A 26,651-nucleotide genomic window follows, 5' to 3' on the forward strand; every position below is an offset into this window, starting at 1 on the left:
GGCTGGCCTCATCGTCGCACACCCAGACACACACACACTCTGGCTTTAATTTTTGTGCCTGTCTTGTTTCGGCATCCGCTGTTTCTGTTACGCTGTTGCCGAGCCTGAGAGCACAACAGAGAGAACGAGACAGCGGAAACAAGGCGAAGACAGGAACACGAGTATGGTAGCATGCATACTAATCAGCACAGGGATGTACATTCAGCCCAGAGGAATAATGTGTGTGCGTGTGTGTAAATGTAGCCAATGGATAAGATATTATATTTAAGTTGCAAGAAACATGTATCTAATGTCTTGCAAAACAAGCCCAGCCTTTTAGAATTAAAATGGGGGATGTAATTTTTTTATTCCAAATACACAAATTAATAAACATTTTTGCATATATTGCATAATCTGAAAAATGGATTGGACAGATTCATCATAAAAATATTCTGTTCATTCACGAGTTCACCTCGCATATAATAACTACAGATGGGGGAGGGATATTATGCGTATTTGGCGTGCTGTCCCGGGGAGAGGGCTCCGAGCTCGGTGGTTCCTCCGAACTCGGAGCGCCCGCCCCTTGTCCGGGGAGAGGGCCCCGGGTCCGGTGTGTGCCCGGACTCAGGTCGTTCCTCCCTGTTATGCTGCGGTAAAATAGGCTGATGGTGAGGAGTTGGGGTGGAGGAGGGATGCTGCGAAAATGTAGAGAGAATGAGGGTAAGGCGTCTTGTCTATTTATAAGGGTTTTTCTCCCGGGCTAAAATATTATTGGTGAGATTGGTTATTGAAAGCCAGCCGGGTTAGTTATCTGATTGTGAGATTGGTCATGGAAAGCCAGCTGGGTTAGTTATCTGCACGTACTCCTCCCGAACTTTGTTAATAAAACATCATAAAACAATGCACAGCCCACTTTGATTTTTTTGCAGTTTTCTCCTAGTTTGTGCTACTTAGTGACAGTTTTGCCATTTATAGCAGCTGGCTGATGTAACGTACTGTATCCAATTGAGGTTAGTGAAATAAAGAACATTATTTTAATATCCAAGATCAGTGTGCATGTGTGTCAATGCTCCTTGGAGCAATCTATGCTTATGAATTGCCCTTTTTTGAGTTGAGAACCTACAAGTACACAGTATTATCTCAGATCTTCAAACTCAACATTAAATGAAAACACGTTTATTTTCTAATATTAATACACAATCCTGGTTGTGTTGTACTTATAATATTTATGTACGTCGAAAAAAAGTTTGATATCTTTTATCAAAATGTTAACCTTCTATGCCTCTAAAAAGACTCAAAATGGATTTGAAAAAGAGCAGTTAGCGCTGATGCTCCTGAGGTTGACCATAACCTTCATCTTCAATGTTGCACATACACAGCAAATTTGCATTCAAGTCTGACTCTGTACCGCTACAGAATGCCCATCTCAATTCCCAATGGATAGACTTATATCTCACCCTACTTTTTTGGTCTCATTTAAAGTTCCATTTCATTCTGAAATGTGTCGTATTACGAAAGCAAAACTGCATTTCATGTTGACTTTAACTATTGGGCTCCACCACAAAGCACAGTGCCCACCTCCCCTGGGCTGGAGATCCCTCCGTACCCTTTGACCTCAATCCCCAAGCCGGTCTCAAAATAATGACAGGTTGACAAACGAGCCCCCCTCTCATCTCCAGCAGAGCAGTCTAACGCCACGGGAGAGGATAATAAAAAGAGAGGTACGGCCAGTGGTTCAGAAAGACCCTCATTGCCTCCTCGAACAGGGCTATGCAGTCAAGCAGCGGGAGAGCGCAACGGCATGGCATCCGCACTGCTCGACAGCACACACATCACATCCAATCTGGACAAGATGGAAGAGAAGCTCACTGTGCCTCGCCAAGGTCTATAGAGGTTTCAAATTAAGAAACACGCTAGGAAAACAACACGGAGACCGAACAGAGGGGTGTGGGAAATGACAGGATTGAAGGATTGATTGGCGGAGCTCAGCTGACCGCAAATTACGCCGCAGTAGTCATGTTTTCTCAAATACTGTGGACTTTTTAGAAAATAAACTTTCTTAGAACACAATTTTCACACTCTGACTCGTTTATATACTGTAGTTTGTCTGCTAACAATATACAGCAGTGCCTATAGATGCATCACAGGAGGATTGTGTCATTATGACAACATACCCTGGGAGCAAAGAACTGTCTGAAATGACATCTTAAACATTTTTTTACTCCTTCATCTTGCTAATTTCATAGCTACCATATTATGTATTCTGCAATAAACACAATAATTAATATTTTCACACTTTGCGCATAATTTGTTCACGAGTGAGGTTTACCCAGATTTTTTTGTTTTGTTTTTATTCACACAATAAATCTTGTCTTATTTAACATCTCATACCTGCTCCTTACTGACACTCCTTTTTGGTAACCAGGTACATCAACTTAAAAAAAAACCTTAATGGCAAAAGCTGTTGCTTGTGACTGACGTTCAGAAAAACTCTAAATACTGTAAAAGGCATTTAAAAAGTACTTCAAAATAAATTATGAAGGCATGGGGCTGTTCAACGATTAATCGCTTCCAGAATAAAAATCTATGTTTATAATAACATATGTCTGTGCATATTTATTTTGTATTTATAAACACGTACACATAAACATATAATTAGGAAATATTTAAATTATATATCATTCATATATTATAATATATATATACGTATAAGTGTGTGTGTGTGTGTGTGTATATATGTATGTATATATTTAAATTATAAATACATGTATATAATAAATGTTTCTATTTTAAATTACAAACATTTATTTATTTGATATTTTATAGTTTTATATTTTTCTTACATATATACATGTACAGGTATGTGAATGTTTATAAATATAAAATAAATATGCACATATGCACAGACATATATTATTATAAACACAAACTTTTATTATGCGATTATTCACGATTAGTCATTGAACAACCCTAGCATGATATAAAGTTTTCTGGACCATTTTACCATTTTAAAATTACCATCACTAGGTCAGAATCAGGAAGGCTTGAATCTGTTCTTTGCATTTTAGTGTATTTATTGTATTTTTCTAATGACAAAGAGCTCTCAATTAACGAACATTCTTGTCACAACAAGTGCTAAACCGTCACGAAAGCTGCTCAAACTCGTCCCGGTTGAGGAGAGAAGGAACTGGAGGAGCGCAGGTAGAGAGGAGTGCACATGGCTGGTCACTCTCTCCATCTGCTCCTCCATCTGCTCCTACTTTCATTTAGTGCTCGGTCCCTTCCAGCTCCTTCTCTGAAATGCAGCATCCACCAAACGCATGCAAATAGAGCCGATCACAGTCCTGCTCCACCTGTCCCTTGAAATCAAGCTCTCACATGTGCTTTTATTCCTACGGTTTTATATTCAGTAACACATAAATACATAAAATAGGGTTGTCATATCACTTACAAGCATCAAAGCGGACAACACAAGATGCATCGTATTAATAATTAATTTTGGAACCTATCAATCAATGTTATACATTTTCTAACCCTAACATCACTGTAATGAACTGTAAAGCAAAAGCCAAATCTGCATGCAAATAATAAGATCTCCTCTTTAAATCATGATGTCATTTAATCATGCTTTCCGTGTTCAGTTACCAACACGCTTCTCAGTGCGCTTGGCGACATCTAGAAAGTCAAGAATAACACGGTGGAGCTGCAGGCCACCCCTCCCCTACCAAGCCCAACGCTATCCACAGCAGAACACTGCAGCAAGCAGGAGCTATGGTTGCCACAGGGATTAGGGAAATGTGTGTTCAACAATCATGATAAACAGGATGAGTTGGCTCAGAGGCATCATGCATTATTCAGGTTCGCGCGTGGTGAGTTCCCGCATTCCGATGGAACCTTCAACGTAAATGCATGTTACAATTTTTCAGCATGCAACACGACACCTCATGAGGTCCAGAAGTGCATGGCGGATGAGGTAACGAAACAAATACCGACTCGGGAATCAACGTGAACGACCTGCCAACCGTGTGGCTGAAGGAAATCAAAGTGACGCCTACTAGGGCTTGGCTGTTTAAATCGGCTTCCGAAACATCGCATGCTATGAGGTAAAACTTTTGCAGGACCATCAGTTATTGATTAGAAGTTAGAATTAGAAGAATTAGAAGTCTTGGGGAAATATGAGGAAATTGGGGCAAATGTTATTCTGGGGCTGTTGTTTGCCAAGCAAGTCAAGCACTAACAGCAGCTGGATGGTTATGGATTTATGCATGTGAGTTTGTTTCACCTCACACAGCTGGGCAGGGCCAACTGTGAGCTTAACTACACATTCTGAGAACATCTGAATCTGTTCATTATTATTATTTTACAGCTCCTCAACTCACACAGTCTCCATATGTTAGTTTTTTTCTCTGTTTATAACAATTCTCACCAATTTTTTCCCCATTCTACCATTATGCAAAAGTTGTTGTTTATTAATTGCCAGAAAAAATATATAATATGAAGAAAGCTGAGACAAACCTGTTAGCATGTATCTAATGCTATTGCATGTTAATGTTTAATGTTATTTCATTTATGTATATTGATTATTTAATACTGACTTATTGTCAGTATACATTTTTTTGTAGTTTAATCCTCATCGACCCTGAATTAAGGGCATAGCAAATGTTTATACTGTAGCAAAGATAAACTTCAAAGGACTGTCCCTTTAATGGTCCAGCATGTATTTTTTTGGAGGATCTATTGACAGAAATGCAATTTAATATACATACATTAACTATGTCTTCAGAGGTGTATAAAGACCTTACATAATGAAGCGTTATGTTTTCATTACCTTAGAATGAGCTATTTTACACCGGGGGTACCCTTGCATGGAATTCGCCATGTTGTTTCTACAGTAGCCCTAAACAGACAAACTCTACAGAGTGCGTTTTGTAAATGTTGTTTCCTTCAGCAAAGAAACAAAAACGTGACAACATGTTTGTCGAGTGTCAGTTGCCAAAGTGCTTCGAAAGGGAGGGGGGAGGTGTGGAGTGAGCTGTTGGTTGCAATTCGCAACCTCACCACTACATACCGCTAAAATCTCCACATTGCTCCTTTAAGAGCGTGACAGTGCCAAACAGCAAAGATAGGAGAGCTACGTTCATGCATATAAGCAAGTTCATTTTACATTGAAATGTTGTGTCTAAAAATGCATGATGGCATCTTAAATCAAAACGCCTTTTAGTTTATGCACATGTGAAATGCAAAAATGATTTGATACTTTCTATATTTATCTCAGAGCTACGTACAAATATTCATAGTTGCAGTATGTGCATTATAATTGCTATTTATATATAATACTGTATGTTTATCCAGCTCTGTTTCTGATGATAAACACATTCTCTTCGGAGACAACAAAATCCATTAGTTTCAGCTGGAGTTTTTTTTTAAGATCGATCTGATCTACATCCCAGTGTGCTCAATATCCACTTTTAGATTTCAATGCTTTTTATTTCATTTCTTTAAGACAAAATAATATACACTTTTAACATTAGTCCCTTACTGTTTTTTTAGCCATTTCCAAAAAAGTTATTATGTCTTATCTGTATTGGCCAGTGTTGCAGTGTATCACAAGTACATCCCTATATTTACCACACAATACTGCCTCATCCTCTTCTGGTACTTGTTTGAAGCTACAGTAACTAGCAATGACAACATCACCCATTGTGATGGCTTAATTGACCGGATCATTTCCATAATTCCCGACAAAAAGCTCCAACAACGCAAATATAATTGATTGTATGTTCCCAAAGCAGTGGCTTTGCTGCAGGGCGATACTGTGTCCAGACAACATCAACAAGCTTAAGAGAGATGCTCTTCCATTAAACAATTAGCCAGTATAGCTTAAAGCACTTCACAGAGGCCAGCCAGAATATACTGTACAGAGGCGCCTGTGAGGGGTGGAGACGCATATCAGGACAGTACAGAATAAACAGAATGAAACAAAAGCTGATGCTAACTCCATTTCTAGAATGGGGAGAGATGCACTGGCTTCTTTGTTCATCCGGAAAAACAACCAAATTAAAATTCTGCTTGGGAGGGAAACAAAAACCTAAAACATAATCCATGCTTGAGTGCCTCTTTCTAAAGATAACGCGGACTGAAAAGAAACACAATTACCACGGTAACGGTAACGTCAGCTTGGCCACTCTTTTTGCCTCGCTGTCAAGGCTGAACTGACAAAGAAGAGATATTTTTCCACGCCGGGGCCGAGGTGACAAAGCAGTGAATGTCGCTCTCCCCTGCGCTATCTCTCCTCTATGCAACACAATGGACAAAATTTCTCTGAATGAGTGAAACGCCTTTACAAGTCGTGGCTGATTATTTTATACACGAGAGAAAAAGAGTGTACAGGCCTTCCATAGAAGCAGTGATGCTTCCTAGCCTCCTCCTTTTGTCCTCAATGAAAATAAAATTCTTCACAAAGAATTTTTTTAATCATAGTCAATATTTGAGAAAGATTTTTAATGTATAACACAACTACAGCGGCACCTAAACGTTGTTTGACACCAAAGTCACTCTTTTTGTTCTGCATGTATGTATGAATGTATTTGCATTATACTGTATAACAAAATAGAAAAAAATATTTTATATAAAAAATACAATTATATTAAAAAAGCATAGCTGCAGATGAAACTGAGCAGAACCATTACAAAGGACTGCGAGACTAGCTGGTTAAAAGTCAATCAAAAGTTTAGACTTGAAGTTATGTCTGAGAAAACATTTAACATTGTTTGGACAATTATGTATTGGGATTTATTAACAAAATATTAAATATTGTTATTATTTCACTTTAAAAAATCCAAAAGTGCTTCAGTGTCCAAAAAACTTTTGTATTTTTCATTTGGAACCAGATTTCACTGGGACGGGAGACAAAAGCTCAAAAAAAAGGAAAAAATATGTGTTTTTTTCCCTTAGTAAAATGATGAAGAATACTAGGCTTTACATGCACTCTTATACAGTGACTCACCTCTCTCACAAGAGCGGCCCAAATAGCCCGTCCCAGAGCAGTCACACACATATCGGTTCCAGCCCTCCCTGCAAGTGGCACTGTTAAGACAGGGGTTGCTCAGGCACTGCTTTGGTGGTTCCTTAGAACAGGACGGCTTCACCCCCACAGCCCTCTGGGCCTCCGCTAACCGCCGGATGTCTTTGCTCTGGCCGTCCATGAACAGATCTCGCACACAGCCCACATAACCGTAGTTCAGCAGAGCAGTCCAGACCTCCGTGGGGAAGATCAGCCCAGCGCGATCCTCTGGCAGGCCTCCCAGGTAGAGTTTGTCATCCAAGTCCAGGATCTCGCTCTCACCGGGAGCATTGTAGGGAGTACGGATCGAGTTGACCGAGATGGTGCCTGCGAGGAAACCATAGGAGCAAAATTAAATTGGTTAACGTAATGCCAACTTTTTAAAGAAGTTTGATTCAGTTTTGATGAGAAATTACAAATGCAAATGAGACTCTTAAAGGGTGGTGAGATTGACTCTCCTTTTTCTCTAAATATAACTTATTTTGCCTTCGGAGCACAGAGAGCTTTGTGGAAGACAATCCAGATCTCTCAATTTCAGTTTCCTCCTGTAAGTTTGTGTTGTTTAGCATCTAAACTTGTTAAATCTTGATTTAGCGTTTGATATACTGTATTTCTTGCCTTGTGTTTTTGGCATTATTGTTTTATCATTGGATTAAATTTTGCTCAGTTGATATGTATAATCTTTATCTAATCTCTGTATATTCCCAAAAAACATCTTGATCCAGTTTTAGCTAAAGACTATTTTAATGATATACCGTATGTGGTACACATTTTTGGAAATCAGGTATCAAAGACATTACTGATGGATTCTTATTTGCACCAGGTCTCATATTTCATGAAATGGTTTTTGGGTGTCGTAATATCACAGCACTGACCATTACACAAAAGAACACAAAAGATTTAAAAACCAGTCTCCATAGCAACAGTAGACAATTGTACAAGATTCACTGTACTGTATAGTCATCATTATCTAAAGGGCAAATAATAAACTAATTCTTCAGTCCTATTCATTTCCAATTTACTGTTTATGATTGATTCAGTCATACAAAGATTTTAATCTCCCAAAACACCTTTCTCACCGACGCTTTAGTTCATCTTCCATCTTACGGTTTACCTCTGAAATAACCACTTGAACTGCAACAGTGTTTAATATAGACATGATGACAAAAAGACAATGCTCGCAGGTGAGGCAAGTCTTTATTCACTCTAATAATGTTAAAACACTTTCACAAGTTCCATAATAACCCTCATTGTTTTTCTGGCAACTCCAGCATACAGGCGTTTAAACGCGGCCAGCGATTCAGAATTTTCTTCTCATTTTCCACCCTTTTGCGCTGCCATTATTCACGCCTTGAAGGCAGTTACAAAAGCAAAAGCAATTACTGGAAAGATAGCAGAGAACAGCCAGGGATTAACACAAAGCTCTGGCCACTGCTGAATCCTGTTTATTAGTGTCCGACACACAGTCCAAACTCAATAAAAGCAGGCTTAGAATTAGAGATGTTGCCCTTTCCCTGCCAGAATGTTTCTTCTTCAGGAGAAACATTAGTGTGACTGTACCTGAGGGGTCAGGCGGCAGGCGATAAAGGGATGGCCGCTTTTATAGGTTTGGTAGGCGACGTGTTAAAGAGCCTGTGAAGTGGCTCAAAAAGAGTTCCTTTTGATGTGTCTCACCCAAACAGGAAGCTTGGGTGGGGAATATCGGAAGGCTTGTCACATATCCTGGCTTTAGTTAAAGTGATAGTTCACCCAAAAATGACTTTCTCTCTTCTGCAGAACACAAAAGAAGATATCTTAAAGAATGTTGTGAAGCTAAACAGCGACGGCATCCATTGACTTGCATTGATTTGCATCTATACAATAAAAGTGAATGGGTACTGTCGCCGTTTAGTTTCACAACCTTGTTCAAAATACCTTTTTGTGTTCTATGGAAGAAAGAAAGTCATACAGGTTTGAAATGACAAGAGGGTGAGTAAAAGATGACAGAATTTTCATTTTTGGGTAAACTTTAACATCACAGACATTAAGTATAATTTGCTACTTTTGATTTAATGTGTTGAAGAAGTCAATCTGCAAATGCAGATTTGATATTTAAAGCCTCTATACAGCTTTTAAATGGCTTTAGACATCCAAACAAAAATACATTTGCTCTGTCCTAAAAGTACACAGATTTTCAGTAAAAACCATATATAAATTGATCACAGGAGAAAACAGCGGGTCTGTTAACAAGTATGCACGTCTGTGTATTTATAAAAGTGCCAGGGATAGTAAATGATCTATTTGTTTATATATCTGTGAGTTATTTTCATCATTAATGGCTATTGTGGGAATTGAAATGAATGGCTGCAGTATCGCTCCACTGTGTGATGTAGAGCTCTGGGCTTGAGCTCAATTCTGCATCACGTACCTCGAGAGCAGAAAAATTCTCCCGGAGATTAACCACGATTCCATAGACCGATTTCGGCCCTTGCGTATCTGACTCATTATTCACAGCACACCCAAAGACACAAGAGAAATGCTAAATGCCAGACACGGTGGCGCTGTAAATTATAATTATACTGCATGTAACTCATTCCCTGACACCTGTTTCAACAATATACATCGAGACAGAAACCCCCATCCATTCTTCTGCATTTGATTTATCACCATAGAGATGCCACTTGTAACATGCTAACAGTGTTAGTAAATAAGAATTTCATTTTCCTCAAGCCTGTAATAAGTCTGCGTGGATTTGATGAGGCATGGCGACGCCGCTTATCCTCTTTCTTTCTCTCTCTCCTCTCTCTCTCTCTCTCACAACACACACACACGACACACGCACACACACGACACACGCACACACGCACACGCACACACGCACACACACACGCACACACACACACACACACACACGCGACACACACACACACACACACGCACACACACACACACACACACACAAACTATCTTGTCCTGTTCTGCGGACTTGGCGACTGTAGCCCTAAACAGCAGCCAAACATCTCCCGCGGGTCAACAGTAATGAGAATTCTCCATCATCCCGACTTCTATTCACTGTGCACAGTGATTACACAGCTCTGCCTAATGCCGGCCCTGAATTCACTCTGTATACACACACAAACACACACTGTGGCATGTGGTGGACTTTCCTCTATGCGTTTGGGTTTCTTAAAGTCCAATATAAATTCATGATCCGGTTCTATATTTGACGTTCACTATTTCAATCCGGTTCTATTAGATTTTGAGATCAATAAGCAACCAAAATAGACCCAAGATGTTTTTGTACGATTCAAATATTTTAACATAGTATTTTTTGTAATTGTAAGTTGTATGGTTTAAAGGGATAGTCCACCCAAAACTGAAAAATCTGTCATCATTTACTCACTCTCTTGTCCTTTCAAACCTGTATGGCTACAGAATACAAAAAAAGATATTTTAAAGAACAACAGCTGTACCCATTGACTTGCATTGGAGAGTAAATGATGACAGAATTTTCATTTTTAGGTGAACTATGGCTTTAATGTAGTACGTTTAATGTTGAGCTTTTACTCTATACTCAGTCCATTGCTACCAGTTTGACCCATTCAATTTGCTAACAAGTTGCATATAGTATAATAGTCAGACATTACATATATCACATTGACATGCTTTTGAACAACCATGCACTGATACTGCTTTTAGATGTGTAAATATTTGTGCAATATTTTGTGCAATATTTTCTTGGCACTTGACACAAACATATACTGTATACAAGCACATGCAGTCACACAAACATCTATGTTTGCACACACACACATGCATAAAAACCAGCGTGCCCACATGCACACGGTCTGCATCAGAATGTCTGCCCATATATGATCAAACGGTATATGTGTAGGCAGCCAATTCAAGCAGGCAGGAGAATGACATGGTTCAATCCACAGGCCTGTGAGAAAAGGGCCCATCTTTCAATGGTGTTTCATATTCCCGTAAAATGCCACAAAAAGAAATGTTCATTCTCTCTTTTAATTTTCAATTGTGCCCGACCTCAATGGCTGCCACGCATGTACGATGGCAACGATCCCCAAAGAATATGATCAAACCGAGCCCCACGGATGAAATCTATGATTTGATGAAAAACATCATTCAGAACCGTGGAAAAAAGCCCCTACTCTGTAAACCAGGTCATACCCATTCCCTGTTGAATAAAGTGTTGGGCGTGAAACAAAAATACGAGTCTTTCTTTAGAAATCTGATTTAATAATTGCTCTGTGAGGCGTTTAATTTTCTCCACATAACTCTCCTGATGTATGTTAGAACTAATGTGGGTGACTGGCGTTTCTATATCCGGAGTGGGAAGCTGAGAGATTCGCACCAAGGCAATAACCACGGATCAATACGGCCTCTTCCCGCTTTTTTCAGGGTTTTACAAAAACAAGAAAATGAACTAAAGGCCACTCTTTGGACTGCAGGCAAACAGCATCGACGTGTGAGGAGAAAGGGAATAGCGGGCGAGTTAGCAATGAAATGTCTTTACTTGGCAAAGCTGTGCACTAACTCGCTCCCTCCTTTGGGAAACCAAATTTGGTTTCCATGGAAACTCTGCCAGAGAAGACAGAGTGAGAAAAAGAGGAGGAAGACAGGAAGACTGCGGGTACTGTTCATATTCAAATGTATGCCTGACAGTGCGCTCCGGAAGGCACGTTTATAAGAGTGTTCATGTGAGCGAGAGGGAACACTGCTGTCTTTGCTGTGTCAATATTTCTGTAGACCTTGAATACCAGCCAAAATCGAACCAATCCATAGAGTATCAAAAGTACGTTGGAAGAAAGAAACAGCTGTGTGACTTGATATAGAGAGGATGAAAGAGAGAAAGCTGGGATGGTCGTCTAATAGAGTTCTTTCTTTGATTTGTTTTTTGTAGTTTTTGGAGAGTCCAACCACGAACATCACATTTTTAATGGATCAGCTTTAAATAAATGTCTTATGACACATTTTTTTCGGATGCACTTTTTCTAGATTTTTAAACACATGCCTATAAACATAAACTACTAGTCGGTTTTGAAAAACACTTGCAATATCTTTTTTCACATTCCTAATCCACTCATAAAGAATATTACCTGATCTTCCATCCCTCTGAAAGTCCACGTGGTACCATTCCCCATCGTTGACCTTTTTGTTGACGGAACGGGTTTTTGTGGTGCCCGAGCCCATGTCGAGCAGAAGGTACAGGTGGCCATCCAGCATCTCTATGGCGAAGAAATCCACCTTCAACGTCTTGGGGCTCTTGGGGTCTTTCTGCTGCTGCGGCTTGGGTTTTCCGTGACTGAAGAGGAGCAGGCCATTGGGCTCGGTGGTGCGGAAGTCAAAGGAGATGGAACCAGCTTTTTTGGCTGTCCACTTGTCAAGGGTAATGAATGACTCGGGCGTCTCGAAAGTGACGGGGTCCAGAGTGGCAACGTTCTCGCACTTGAAGGCCACCACACCGCTCACCTTCATCTTGGGGTCGCCTAGCTTGGCTAGCCGAGACAGCTCGAGTCTTACATCATTGTTCTTGTACACAACCTTTCGAAGAAAACAGAAAACAGAAAGCAAAAAACAAATTAAAAAGCAAAAAAGATGCTTTAATGTAACATTGAATGTGTGAAACAGAAACGGTAGTTATTGATGTAATCGAAAGAAACATACAAAAACAGTATGTAAATGTAAGCAGTTCCACAAAATAATTACACTTTAAACAGATGTAGTTCATTAGTAGGCCCTATTGTACAGTAATTTCTAATTTAAATAAACAGTAACATGAACATTGTAAATTAAAGTGGGGTTGACTTTGTTTACTATGCATGTTTTGCAATACGTAATATTAATGAATTACAGTGAAATATAATTAATCAATAAATGTGTATAGTTCTTGGTGGAGCTGTTGAGAAATACATGTTGTAATTCGTTTCCTGTTCATTAATATTTACATATAATATAAACACTGCTATCTAAAGTGTTACTATATTGCTTTTTTAATACACGGTGTGATCTAAATGTTTGAGAGATTTAAAATCTGGGATACAAAAAAATTATAAATCATGCTGAGACAACAGGTTTTGGTCGAACGTGTCATGTGTCCATGTTGTGATTAAAGCAAATGAGAGACATGCCAAAATCATTGTGAAATTTATGCACATTTTCAATTGAACTTTATACCCAAATTGTTATGCTTATTATCCATGAAAAAAAAAGATTAAATTATAACAAAATAATACAGAAGAATTTTTACTGTCGATCCTCTGTGTCATTTTTGCACATTCTTTGTCACCCTTTCTGACATTTAAAATGTGAACTCGAAATGAAAAGAACCCATCTCTGTACTATATTTATCTTGCACTAAAGCTAGGTATATAATCAGGCAAGTGACCGGCATTACTTTCCCATTCACATTTCTATGGCGTCAACCAGAGAAGAGCTTTTTCCCATCCTCTCTGAATATGTGGTGCTACACTTTTCATCTCTCCTCTACACGCCCAAAACCCTGTGATTTAAACCTGAGCGGCAGACTGTGAAGTGTTCACACTAACCCTCTTTTAATTCGATTTCATTTGAGCGCATGCCAGGAAGAACATAATGGTATGCGGATGCAATAAAAGCCTATTGATGATGCTTCAGAAATGCCAATCATGGATGCTCACAAGAGCCTTTACAGCCATAAATGGCCCGCAGGAGTGTATCTCTCCCTCCCCGAAACCCCTCTTTCCCCGCTTCATAAACTCGCACAGGTGAAAACAGAAGTGATCTATGATAAAGCACTGCACAACATGGCCGCCGGAGAAGACCGCATTACAGATGAGAGGTTAGGGGCAGGGACAGCAGGTGAAGGACGATGCGTCTGTTTGTGCCGCCCGATCGCAGGCTGAAAAGCACTGACCAGAAGCCCATGAGAGGAGGGGCCCATTAAAACAAAAGTACTAATGATGAATGGGCTTTTCGTGCACCCTGCTTTAAACGCCCGAATATATCAACCTCGGCATAAATAACTACTCACGCTGGCGCAAACAAACACCTAGAGGCCTTCACGCATCTCACGTACATCCATAACTCACAAATTACTTGAAAAATATCACACATAACCTTTGCGAAGCAAAATAATTACAAAGCGAAATGCTGAAAGGTCCCATGTACTGCCTGTGCAGGCTTTTAATGTCAATAGGATTGCGAACGAATGAAGAATAGGAAGATCCATTCAGAATTCTCAAGTACAGCCGTACGCTAGTTCAAAGCGCTACCGCGCTCGCTAACGCAGGTCAGAGACCTCAGGCCTGCCGCTAATCTGCCGAAATAATAGCGCTCTGGCGCAGACAACAGACACGGAACGCCTACGAGCGCAGCGTGCACGAGTCTGCACTTTCATGTTCTGACACTGATTGATTGCTTGTGGATTGGTTTTGAGATGAAGGCTGGAGGCTGTGAGAACAAACAAGCGGTGAGTTTGCACTGTGCCGCTGCACATCCACATATTTGACAAAATTGCATCTTTATGTTTTTTGTCGTGTTTGTGCCTTTTGTAAGAATTTGCGAGTGAGTCAACAAATTGCATTAAGAAAGGCACTAGCATTACTGTCGACATGATATATTATCAGCCTCCGCTGCCTACACTGTGTAAGATGGTACGTGACTAAAAGGATAAATGCCACTGAGCAGCTCTTGCTAATTGTAGGTCTACAGGTTAATGAATGGATTACTAAGAGCTACAGTGCCTTAGGTTCAACCAAGAGCTGATCTTTTTAACAAAACTGGTTTAAAACTTGTTTGTACCTGTCCACATTTCATCATTTAGACACGTAATGATATTATCACTTAAAATTGTTAACTTAGAGTGATTCTAAAACTTGGGATAACACAATCCTGGCTCTGTTTCACACTGTTTATACATTACCCTGGGTTTGCAATTAATCCTGGGTACTCGAGTTGTTACCCTGTACATTGGTAAACCCTGGGTTAATGTTTTAATTTGCATGTTTATGAGGTTATTAACACAGACTGGACAATGCAACCTGCTTCAACTCCTGCTTGCCCATCTGTGGTAATGTTGCCACATAAATCTACTCTTGTTCTCTGAAATGGTCAAAAATATATGAATAAATAATACTGTCCAGTTTATAGATAACAGGTAATATATAGAAAACAATTTTGGCCATCATTTATTCACCCTCATGACATCCAAAATTTGTACATAATTATTTCTTCTGTGGAACACAAAGGAAATATTTTGACAAATATTTCAGTGGTTTTATGTCAATACAATGGAAGCCAAAGGGGACCAATGTTGCGTGGTCTCCAAGGTTCTTCAAAAAAATCCTCTTTTGTGTTCAGCAGAAGAAAGTAAGTCTAACAAGTTTGAAAGACACGAGGGCATTTTCATTTTGGTGTAAACTATCCATTTAACAGGTTTTCCCTCACTGTTTAATTTAAGGTAATTTGCATGTAAAAACCTTATTCCCCAGTACAATGCATTTGCTGAACACACATTTTCTTTATATATATACATGCAACAAAAATGGATGCCATTCAATCCAGTTGAAGTTTGTAACTCGCTGTTCACATGGTGTGTCACATAAAACACATTTTGCATCACACACAGAAAAAACTTCTTGGCACTGTTTTTAATTCACCAGCTGGACTACCAGAGAACTCTATATTCCACAGGGATGCATGTCTAACGTGAAGGAAGTAACATGTTCTCCACAGTTTTCCACTTAGGAGCACTACGATCACATAGATCGTAACCAGAGCATATGAGGATGTGGGCAGCCATTTATTACAGAGAATCTCAATGTGATTCATTAGACCTTTCACTTCCTCATTAAATGTTTTTATTTACTTATTTAGCCTATTTGTCACACTCTTGTTTATTTGTAAGTTCTGTCACTGTGGAAGATCTGTGATCCATTTTCAAATTAACAGTGTTCCGATGTGTGAAAACTTCAGCGTGTTAATTATAAAATGCATTTCAGCCACATCGCCATTGCGAGTCTGTGGAAACTGATGAATAATTCCCTCAGTTGTTGATGTGTGTGTTAAGAGGTTTAACAAGTCAGAGAGAACAGTGCAGTGATAAAGTGTGCAGGGACACATTCTATAAGAAAAACAACCTCGAGACGGCAGCACAACTAAGATATCGGCCAAATGTCTAAAAGAACTTCATATAAATGATAGAACTAGTATCCGGCGTAAACAAACGCTGCATTGACTTTCGTGTGCAATCAAATTTTGGCAAGGTTTAGTCAGCTTCACTTGATTTTATATACAATTAGCCTAGATAAAAATATTGTGGAGAGAATATTTTTTAAAATATCGGCTCAGTGTTGTGAAGTAACTGCAAGGTCGATGTGCCCCGATAAAAATAAATGAAATAAAATTATAAATAACACATTTTTGCAATAAAATGTGAGTTTCTGATTACATTTGGTGTGTTCTCATTTATTTACTGAAAGTTCCATGCATCTTGTATGTTTTAACAGAAGAAAAAATGAAATTGTCAATGTTTTCAGCCCACTGTTTTTTTTTATCCCAGATTTTCAATAAGGTTTCAGAATTCATGAGAGATGTCTTGTCATTAGCATCTGAATATAATGAATCTATTTGTACCACACCAACCCCAGTTTTTATTTACTTTTTGCAACTTACTGAACTATGCAGAGGAGTCAAAACTCACAAAATTAAAAATAAAGTAAAAAAAATAATGCACGCAGGACATTGTCCGTCCATAAGATTGGTCCATCTTACACATTGCAGGACATATCAGAGATCATGTGATCTTTACCTCTTTCAGGCAGCCCATAAAGTTGTTGCTAACAGGGGATCCGGGCAAATCTGCAGTGCTGGGACTCCCCCCAACATAGAAAAAGTCATCAGAGCCCAGCATAGTGTAGTCCTCTTGAGTATATCCAGTGGTGGTCAGAATTCCATCCACGGATATTGTAACCTAGACAACAAAGCACAGGGAAAGGACACGCTATACTCACATATAACTTGAATACTGTTAATGGGCTTTGGTCCCCCTCGTAAGGATTTGGATGCTTGTTTTGTTTTATAGCCTTTAATGCTACTTATTTATGTATTTAGTTATTTTCTTGTCTCTGTTTACTGATTTAATGTGAACCCATTTTCATGTCTGTTTGAAAAATTCTTAGTTATTGCTTGTTTTTCTTTTGGTCTTTCTGTGTTTTTAGGTTCTAGTATGCTTAACGTTAACAGTGGAAGTCTGCGGCACATTAGCCCAGGCTGATACAGTAGCGGTGCCACAGAGCACAGAAATTAAATCAGCAGACACAAAAATGGTGTTAGTAGTATGTGTGTTCTGAGAGTTAGTACTGTTTGAAACCAGTGCATGTGAGTAGTAACAGCAGTTGTCAATGTTTTTATATGAGGTAAAAAAAAGGACACAGCGTGCTAAGAGGTTAGAAATGAAAGCACAGGCAATCAGAGACACAACTGGCACACATCAGCTCGAATGAACGCATGCTTCATTATCCTTTGCCTCTCCACATGCAAAACAATGGTTAGTAAGAACAATTCTTCTCCGAGGTTAGATTGCACAGTAATGAATTAAATGAGAAGGGGAGGGAGAAGGACACACCACAGCTCATGCATAAGCGTGTTCACATGAAACCAAAATAAAAGACAGAATGACCGGCCACCCACGCCAGCATCGAATGTACAGTACCGATGGAGCAGTGTTAGTACACGGGGATGGCCGGAACGCGCGGCATGCTGAGTTATGGGTCTCAGGAGCTGGCTGGACCAATGAGAGCCTCAAAGCCAGCCAGCCGAGACCAGTGAGCAGAACCTTATGCAAAAGAACCCAACAACAAAAAAAAGATGCAACCAAATAAAATATATATAAATAAATAAATGAAAGAAATGGACGGGACACTAAGAGCTGAGGAAACTGAACCAAATGAGAAGAAAAAGAAAAGGGGAATTTGGGCGGGGCAGGGGAAGTAAGCGTAAAGAGTACCAACCGCATTTTCCCCCTTTTTTTGTTTAGTACTGATGTCTACGGTTCAAAAAAAGGAAAATAGACACACGGCAAACCCAAACTAAGAAACAATTAGAATGATATCTACCGAACAATGTAGTTTGTTTACCATAGCGTGTCCAATGCCTGAGTGCTTTGTGGGAAAGGGGGGAGAAAGGAAATTAAAAAACTGTGAACAGAACACCGTTCCTCAATCAAAAAAGATGGTCTCTTGCCAAGGTTAGTACATCAGCGTAGCACGTTAGTAAGAGGTAACAGGTTAGTAAATGACACATTCCATGGATGAAAGGTTAGTTTCTTTTACCAAAAGCAGGTTAGTAAACATTTAAAAAGGCCAACAGAAGAGAAGGAAAAGACAAGCAGACAATACATCTGCACCGTGGAGCTCCAAGTATCTGTTCCTCTGGGACACATCTAGTCTACTCTCTTCCAAGACACTGTCTCGTCCTATTCTTGGCTCTGTGCTGATTTCACTGACGACAGAACAGATGACTGAGGTTTTTATGTTTACTGCCTGTCCTATCCCACTTCATACCACACATGAATCTCTTCCAAACCTTGACACTTCAAACACGTTCTGAGTTGACAGATGACGTTCTGATGTAATGCAGTGAGAGGTGGCGCTATCAAACAGTGACAGTAAAATATGGATATTAAACTGCATTTAAATATTAGTCAGATATAAGGGTTAAGGGTATGTTCACCCATATATTTATGGCATGAATTTATGCATTCCGTATAAATATGTTAGTAGCTTTTTGATGCAAACTCTCATTTAAAATATAAAAAATGTGCCACAGTCCTAAAACTTTCTCCTCAATACAGATCAGCTTTCAACTAAATTTCCAATTTTCATAAGGTAGAAGCCTATAATAAAATGTTTATCAGGCAAATGCCTTTATTGCAGTGTTTATGGTTAAATCGTTTTTATAGTGCCACTAATCTAAACGCCACCCATTTATCCAATCTCGACCTCTGCCTCTTCTGCAAGGTTACCTGACGAAGGTTCCTGGTAACCTTAACATCATGCCAGGCATTGTCATTAAATTTTCCATTGACGGGCTCCACCAGGGCCTCGAAGGCCCCAGAGCCCAGGTTGATGACCAGCGAGACCGCGCCATTCTTCAGTGCCAGGTTGACGTAGTCTGCCGACTTCCCAGTGTGGAGCATCAGGCCGTTGCGCTGCAGTGTCTTGAAGGAGAGCGTGATCTCGTCGCTGCTGCTCTGGATGGGGTTCGGAGACAGGTCGTAACAGAAATACTCCGAACCTTTGAAGGTGGCCACGTATTCCTCCCTCTCTGTAAGAACACGAGAAAGAAACACGGGGGATTCAATTCAGTATGGAACAGACTAGCGGTTTAAGAGACAAGAGCCAGCATTAAACGCATTAATACAAAACATACTGTAAGGCAATACTGTGTGGTGTCTCATTGTGTATATGAATGTGTGTTATTAAAAAGATAGACACACTTAAGGAGTATATAAAGCAGATCACTTACTTCCAGCCCATCGGGTTCCAAGAAACAAGACTTGCTTTGAAATTCATCTACGAAGCCAAAAGCTTCAAGTCAAAGTAAAGGAGGTCAAGTGTTGAAGGAACTTACCGCTGTGAATCTGAGAGTGATTGGTCGCTGTCAGTACACACACACACACACACACACACACACACATCTATGAGATTGAGGTCATAGCCATCTTGCTCATATATGAGAACCAAGGTCCTTGATAATGATGACCATAAATAAAGCAGCCACACATATCAGGACATAATTACCAAATCAGTCAGTGAGATCCATTACTGTAAGCGTGCTGGCACAGAACCAGACGCTCGGGCACGCACACGCCCTCTCACTCCCTCTACCCATTTGCGGGAACGGCACCTACTGTCACCCAGATATGTGTGTATTTTGGGAACACGGTTAAAATATTAACAGACGAAGCTTCCATTAATAAAGTGTGAAGTCCTATCTCAATTGCTTCCTTCTCGACGGTAAATACAATTACACTACAGTTACAGTGGGCTCAGTCTGCTTCACATCCGGAATATGAATGACTTTAACAGGCAATTTAAACTGAGACCAAACCACATTACTATAAATCCAAGAATCGGCAACACTATTAACCCAACACACAAGACCAGCTCATTTGCTCGGGAATTATCTTGAATATTCTCGAGATAAACCCTGGAGATTACAACAAGGCTCATTTGCTTCATCTCTGTTCATACTTCATCCTCCATATAATTTCCTGTGTCCACTGCGAGTTAAATAAGATTTTGCATTTGCTGATAAAGACTATGTGTGTGTGTGTGTTTGTGCTCAAAGAGCCAAAGGGTGGTGCTGTATCTGGCTCTCCTCCATCTCCTCTACCACAGAGTCAGCGATATTGTGAGTCAGCGCAGGAAGGCACCCACAGAGTCACCAGCAGACAGGCTTTTGCACAAACAAACACACACACATTCATGCAGGTAGTGAATGCCCAGAATAACTTCTATTATGAAGGTTACAGTAGCTACAAAATGGCTGTCAAATCCCTATTCTGATGCCAGTAACCAAGAGCTTTATGAGTGTTTCATCATTGTGACTTCACTGGTATCTCTCGTCAGATTTGTCCTCTCCAAAAATTATTCAGGACATAAAATGTTCACTTTTAATAGCATTCATAATACAGGGTCTGTCATCAAACACGTTTTCCCCTTAAAAAAAATAGGAACAGAACATAAGCAGGAACCTCTATCGATTGCAGATAGCAATTTTCTCTGATTCATAAGTTAAAGTGATAGTTCACTCAAAAATTAAAATTATACATATATATATATACAGTATATTGGTAACTGAACCACGGCGGTACACATTGACATTGGTTTTGTGTCTATACAATAGAAGTTGTTTGGTACCCAACATTCTTCAAAATATCTTCTTTTGTGTTTTGCAGAAGAAAGAAAGTCATACAGGTTTGAAATGACAAGAGGATGACAGATTTTTTGGGGGTGAACTATCACTTTAAATGACCTCAGCTATTACATTTATGCATGATAAATGACCAACAAAACTTACACTTAAGGATTGAAGGGTTATTGTCAGGTTTAAAATAATTAACACTGCTGCACAAAACATTATAGTAATGTTAAGGTAACATTTTTAAAGCACTTTCTATGACATGAAATGCGCACTAAATTTGAAGATAATCCAACTCTCTTTATTATCATTCCTTTCTCTGTCAACAGACACAGACAAGTCTAATAGAAGTTGTGCAGGAGATTAAGATGGGCCTGATATCTTTTTCTCATCCCCTACCTGCCAATCCGCTACATGCTTTCCTGGTGGAACGGCATTTTGCCATATTGATTTGTGTTTAAGGAATTACTGGCAATTTAGATTGAAGTCTGTGACGTGAACTGATGCGCACAACCTTTTAACTTCTGTAATCCAATGTATTTCAAAGTAAAAGACCATTTTTAAACATGCAGGGTGCATTTATCAAAGCGCTTTGAGTACGTGATCAGCGCGTTATAAATAAAATGTAGAATAATATCTGACATCGATTGGATCATGTTTTATTTCAAATATGTGTTGAAGAAGTGTCAATGTAAAGAACCATGTGAATTATTTAGATAAATATTATGTAAACATAACATATGATCAAATAAAGCATTTTTCCTACAGTATCAGATGCCCCAGAGAAAGCTGTGCTATTGGCTAAAATTCACCTCCAAATGCAGAAGATTCTACTGTTATTATAAACACTATTACTAAATCTTCAGACTTTAAATATACAGCAATTAAGAAGAATTTCTTGTTTCTCTTCTGTTAGAAGTAATTAGGCTCACTAATGTGACACAGCTAACCACACTTTGCCCCATTAAGAAAGTAAATAGGATCCATTTTGATTTCAGCTTGACTTGACAATAGCTATTACCTATTCAGTGTTCCTGTAGCTTATCTGAAGATCTACAGGACAAGCATTAGCAATGCCAAGGTCACAGGATTGATTCCCAGGAAAAGCACATACTGATAAAATATATTGCTTGAATACACTATAAGTAGCTTTGAACAAAAGCATCACCCGTGAATGATGCATGATATACTGATTGAGCAATTACCTCTTCATCAGCTTAAATTTAGACAGGACTGTTGGGGAAGCATGTTCTGTGTGCTCCGTAGCTCATAACCGCTATAGGCGACAGTCTGTCAAGACTCAACGCAGTCACTCAAGCATTTAAAACTCCCATGTTACAGGAAGACAAGCTGTAAAACCTTTTCCTGTTGGAATTTATATGTTTCACTGTTGAGAGAGGTGCTTTATGAAAGCTAATCCCCCCGGTAAGGGTGGGTTATTAAAAAGCATAATTAAAAAAAAAAAGAAAATCTGACAATAGTGTCACCTTCAATTGTCTGAAACATGCTGTGTGCGATAAACGCAATATGACAGAATCTGTCTAATTAGTAGTACTGCAGGGAAAGCAATACATTAATACAGTTTCTATTCAACAGCAGTCGTTTCATAGACTCATTTAGATGTATATCTTATTCCTTACATTGATATTAAAATTCGATATAAAAAATATGGATATAGCAAGATATTAATTATGTATCAAATTGCCGGATTATATCTCAGCACAATATCTCAACAACCAACATTAACAATTTATACTAAACATAAAACCTATTAATTTGAAACTTTTAATATTCACTTACAAAATTACATCAAATGGCATGGCAAAATTACATGGCAAAGCACAATTTAGCTTTTAAGACAATTAACTTTTAATATCAGATAGATAATGTATATTGTCAAACCTGCTTAAATGCAATTGATTTTCATAAAGTGTGAGCACCACAGAATTTCGCTGGTAAATGAATATGTAAGAAAAAGTGAATCTATTGCAACATTAGTTAGGCTTCAAGCATAAAACATCCCATGTCAAGGCATACTCTAGAGAAATATTGCACCGTTTCCGACTAAAGTGTAAATGTTATGCCTTGTGCCATCAGTGCTTTCAATTGTAAATGTACGACTTAATCTTTAATTCCAAAGGATTTAAACCTAACGTTCTTAATGACCTCTAGAGTGGTATATTATGGCGAATCCTATATACTGGAGGTTTTACCATCACGGCCCCAGTGAAGCTGTTGGGAACTAGATAAACGACAATGGGGCTGAAAGGCAGACTGAGGCTCTGGGCGCGGATAAATCAACTTCAAGCTACCGTACTAGATAAAGATTACTTACAAACCCATTCAGGTAATAGCCTAGCCACTTGTATTTTATCTGCCTGAGAAGAGTTGGGTTGGGGGGTGGAACAGCCTACCTTCAAACACATGCTATCAGTGTTAAATTTAATAATGGTGTCCAACTGAACCACAGTATTCAAATGGGTGTCTCTATCCGCTGTCCCTTTTCGAGATCTGGGATTCTTTTAGGATGTCTATATTTCTCTCTAGACCACAACATTTTAGATATCTCAGTTTACTACACTACGCTAGCGTCACCAAATGGAATAGCAAATTATTGTTTACATACAAATTTTATGTACAGACAGTCAACCACCCTCTTGTCATTTCAAACCCGTATGGCTTGTTTTCTTCTGCAGAACACAAAAGAAGATATTTAAAAAATGTTGGTAACCGAACAATGGCGGTATCCATTGACAAGCATCGGTTTTGTGTCTATACAATGCAAGTCAATGGGTACCACTGTTGTTCGGATACCAATATTCTTCAAAATATCTTCTTTTGTGTTCTTCAGAAGAGATTAGTTATACAGGTTTCAAATGACAAGAGGGTGAGTAAACCATGACAGAAATTTCATTTTTGGGTGAACTAACCCTGTTATGGCCTACATAAAGTGATGTATAATCTTTTTATAACTCTTCCAAAAATGCTCTTAAAGTCCGGGTAAAGAGAATTATGAGAATTGTTTCTAAACACATTCTAGATGTTATAAATGTATTGCTGAAACACATTACAAAGACTCAGAAGTATGTAGTACTGAATTGTGAAGTTAAACCGTTAAACAGTTATTCACCAATTCTCTTTTCAGGATTTTTTTTGGGCGGGGCTAAAACAGGGGATCGATGACGCAATGGGGTGTCCGAGCATGCATGGCCCCTCCCCTAACACTAGAGCGCCTAGCATCCGGTGTCTGCTCAGTCACGAGCTCAGGGTTGTAAGCTTTTCGCACACGCTTTCAGGCTCTCACTCTGCCTAACTAAACAAATCTCACACCAAATAACAGACAATCCACCCGGCTGGTTCGCTATCAGCAATTTCAGCATCTACCTTATCAGCTCAAGAGAGAACCACTACAAATAGACAAAGCTGTTTTAAATTATAATCCTATGGAGTAAACTGTGTTTTCAAAAAAAGTCCTGAGCGCTTTTTTAAAACGCCAGCGCCAGCGTCTTTTTCTGCAGCTCAGAGCGTCTTTTGAGGTTGGATCCCGCTTGACATCCCGTCAAGCACGTTTTTCACAGCTAACCAATGACGGAGACCTGTCGTTTCCATAACAACATGCGAGGAATTTGATTGGTCAAGATGGCTCAAGCTCAAAAAAATTAAATGGCAGCCGAAACACCCGTTGGAGCATAGTTTTGTATAAATGTGTAGAGTGCAATAAACGAGGAGACAAAAACGAAGATGTGTCGGGTCCGCTTACTCTCCACTTTAATATAACTCTCACACCGAACAGCGAGTCAAGTAAAACCACAGCACACACATCACGAAACAGGAACAACACAACTAACTCCTCCCTCCCTTAAAGGTACAGTACCTTGGTGAATGTCTCCCTTCATATTACTTGTGGTTCGCCACAAATGTACGTTTAATTTTCACTTTCAATAACTTTTGATTGCATTTCTAGAGAGAAATTAGTATTGTAGTTTTTAATATGTGATTGGTTATAGCAAATACGCTCTTTGTTTATAATTCAAATGGACTTCCGTTACACTGCCTATGAAGCCTGTCTCTCTAAGCTGTGCCTCCGTGCACAAATGCTATCTTGAACATTTCCGGGTGCTAATTGTAACTGCAACGCGCTCTGGGTTCGGGCTAATACCGGGCCCGGAGCCTTCTCCCTGGACATAGGGAGAGTACTCAGTGTTCGGAAGAAACTGCCGGGCTCGGAGCCCTCTCTCCGGACAGCACGCCAAATGCGCATTCCTTTTAACCTGAATTCAAATCCTCCAATAAAACGTATTCACATAATTCACATATAGCCTACTGGGCTGGGGACTCTTGAGAGCAAAGAGTCCTGCTTATTTTTCCAAGATTTTGACAACTTATTTTATTTACTTGGATGTTTTATTCTCCGTTCAAATTTGGCTGGGTGGTTAATAACACACTTTTCTGTTGTGTGACGAACTCAGAACACATATTTCAATGACAGTTTAATGGGACTTTAAGACTTTTTAAAAATAAAAACCTAGCTGTTTCTTTGTAGTAGAGCAGTTAGAAAACACTGCCTTCAAAGGAAATATTGAAGTTTCAAGGCATTCTGGGAGGAAGCAGAAGCAATTAAGTAAGCCCATATTACACGCGTGTGCATTCACACCTTTCCCTCTCTCTCCTCCATAACACGTCTACCCTTTCTATCATTTATCACCAACTCTCTCACCATTTCTCGCACCTTCCTTCCCCGTGCCTGCGGCCTTAAAATTCTAGCGAAAATATTGTCCGCCGCTCTAATTCGTTGCTGGCGCAGCGTATCCCCGAACAATTTGCACCCTGTGTGTGTGTGTGTGTGTGTGTGTGTGCGCGCGTGTGCTTTGCAAGTTAATTGCGTGTAGATACTCACCTCGCCCCCATAGGTTTAAATTTAATCCTACTCTGACAGCAGCCCAAAATCAAAAGCATTATATCAATGCTATTATGGCTAGGAAGAGAGGGTAGGAGGGGTTTTGGAGAAGAGAGGAGAAATGAGGAAAGTCATGAGACAAGAAGAGACACCTACAATAAAGTAAGTGGCTCCCAGCGAGCAGTGCACTCACTCAGGCGGCTTGTTTTGCCACTGGAGTTGGTAGCACAGTGAGTTAATGAGAGCGGCTCCGAAGCCACAGCAGAGTCTCAATCTAACAACGGCAAGAAAAACAACAGGAGTGACAACAAGCGAACATAATAACATCGCAATTACACAAGCTAAATATATACCAGGAGCCAAGGAGCACGGACAGCAAAGATACTATTAAACTGACTCTGAGGTCTACTTACGCTGGCAGTAAACTCTCTCAGCTACTAAGATGTGCCTCGAGTACATTCGCTGTATTAACTGACATAACATAAATACATATTGTCGGATAGCGAGGAAGCATAATTCCAGTTAATTTCCTCGTGGCATTTTTTCCGCAGCGTTCTGACAGGGCCCTACATTACGTGTGACAAGTTTATTCAGTTTGCTTAGCCGGGCCGACCTTGATAAGGCCAGTTATCAAAATTTCTCCATCTCCAAGACCCGTCAAGCTATTCGCAGGCAGCGCTGTGGCGTTTCACACTTGACTGGCCGCAGATGTGTTTTGTTGAATATTGATTTATTGTTTGATTGATTATTCGCCGCATCATAAATCTGCGGGTGAATGGGATGAGACGGCTGAAGATACAAAAAGCACAA

The 26,651-nt window shown here is 39.5% G+C and overlaps 1 protein-coding gene across 16 annotated transcripts in view; it reads right to left on the reverse strand.

Annotated features, from left to right (window-relative positions):
* The window catches only part of nrxn1a (neurexin 1a), a 158,894-nt gene that overhangs the window by 72,550 nt on the left and 59,693 nt on the right, over nt 1-26,651 (reverse strand). For 11 of the 16 annotated variants that reach the window (XR_008964757.1, XM_057357869.1, XM_057357864.1 and 8 more), the window contains 5 exons: nt 19,044-19,345; nt 18,157-18,180; nt 16,830-16,991; nt 12,139-12,583; nt 6,986-7,369 (listed from right to left, as the gene is read on the reverse strand). Coding sequence is in view for 15 of the 16 variants with exons in the window: in XM_057357869.1 (XP_057213852.1) it covers nt 6,986-7,369; nt 12,139-12,583; nt 16,830-16,991; nt 18,157-18,180; nt 19,044-19,345 (1,317 nt within the window). In the remaining variant the exon portion in view is untranslated. The remainder of the gene's footprint in view (nt 1-6,985; nt 7,370-12,138; nt 12,584-16,829; nt 16,992-18,156; nt 18,181-19,043; nt 19,346-26,651) is intronic. The other 5 variants (XM_057357876.1, XM_057357875.1, XM_057357872.1 and 2 more) reach the window with 1 other exon arrangement.

The sequence above is a fragment of the Triplophysa rosa genome, linkage group LG18 (genome assembly GCF_024868665.1).
Source record: "Triplophysa rosa linkage group LG18, Trosa_1v2, whole genome shotgun sequence".
Classification (NCBI taxonomy): domain Eukaryota; kingdom Metazoa; phylum Chordata; class Actinopteri; order Cypriniformes; family Nemacheilidae; genus Triplophysa; species Triplophysa rosa.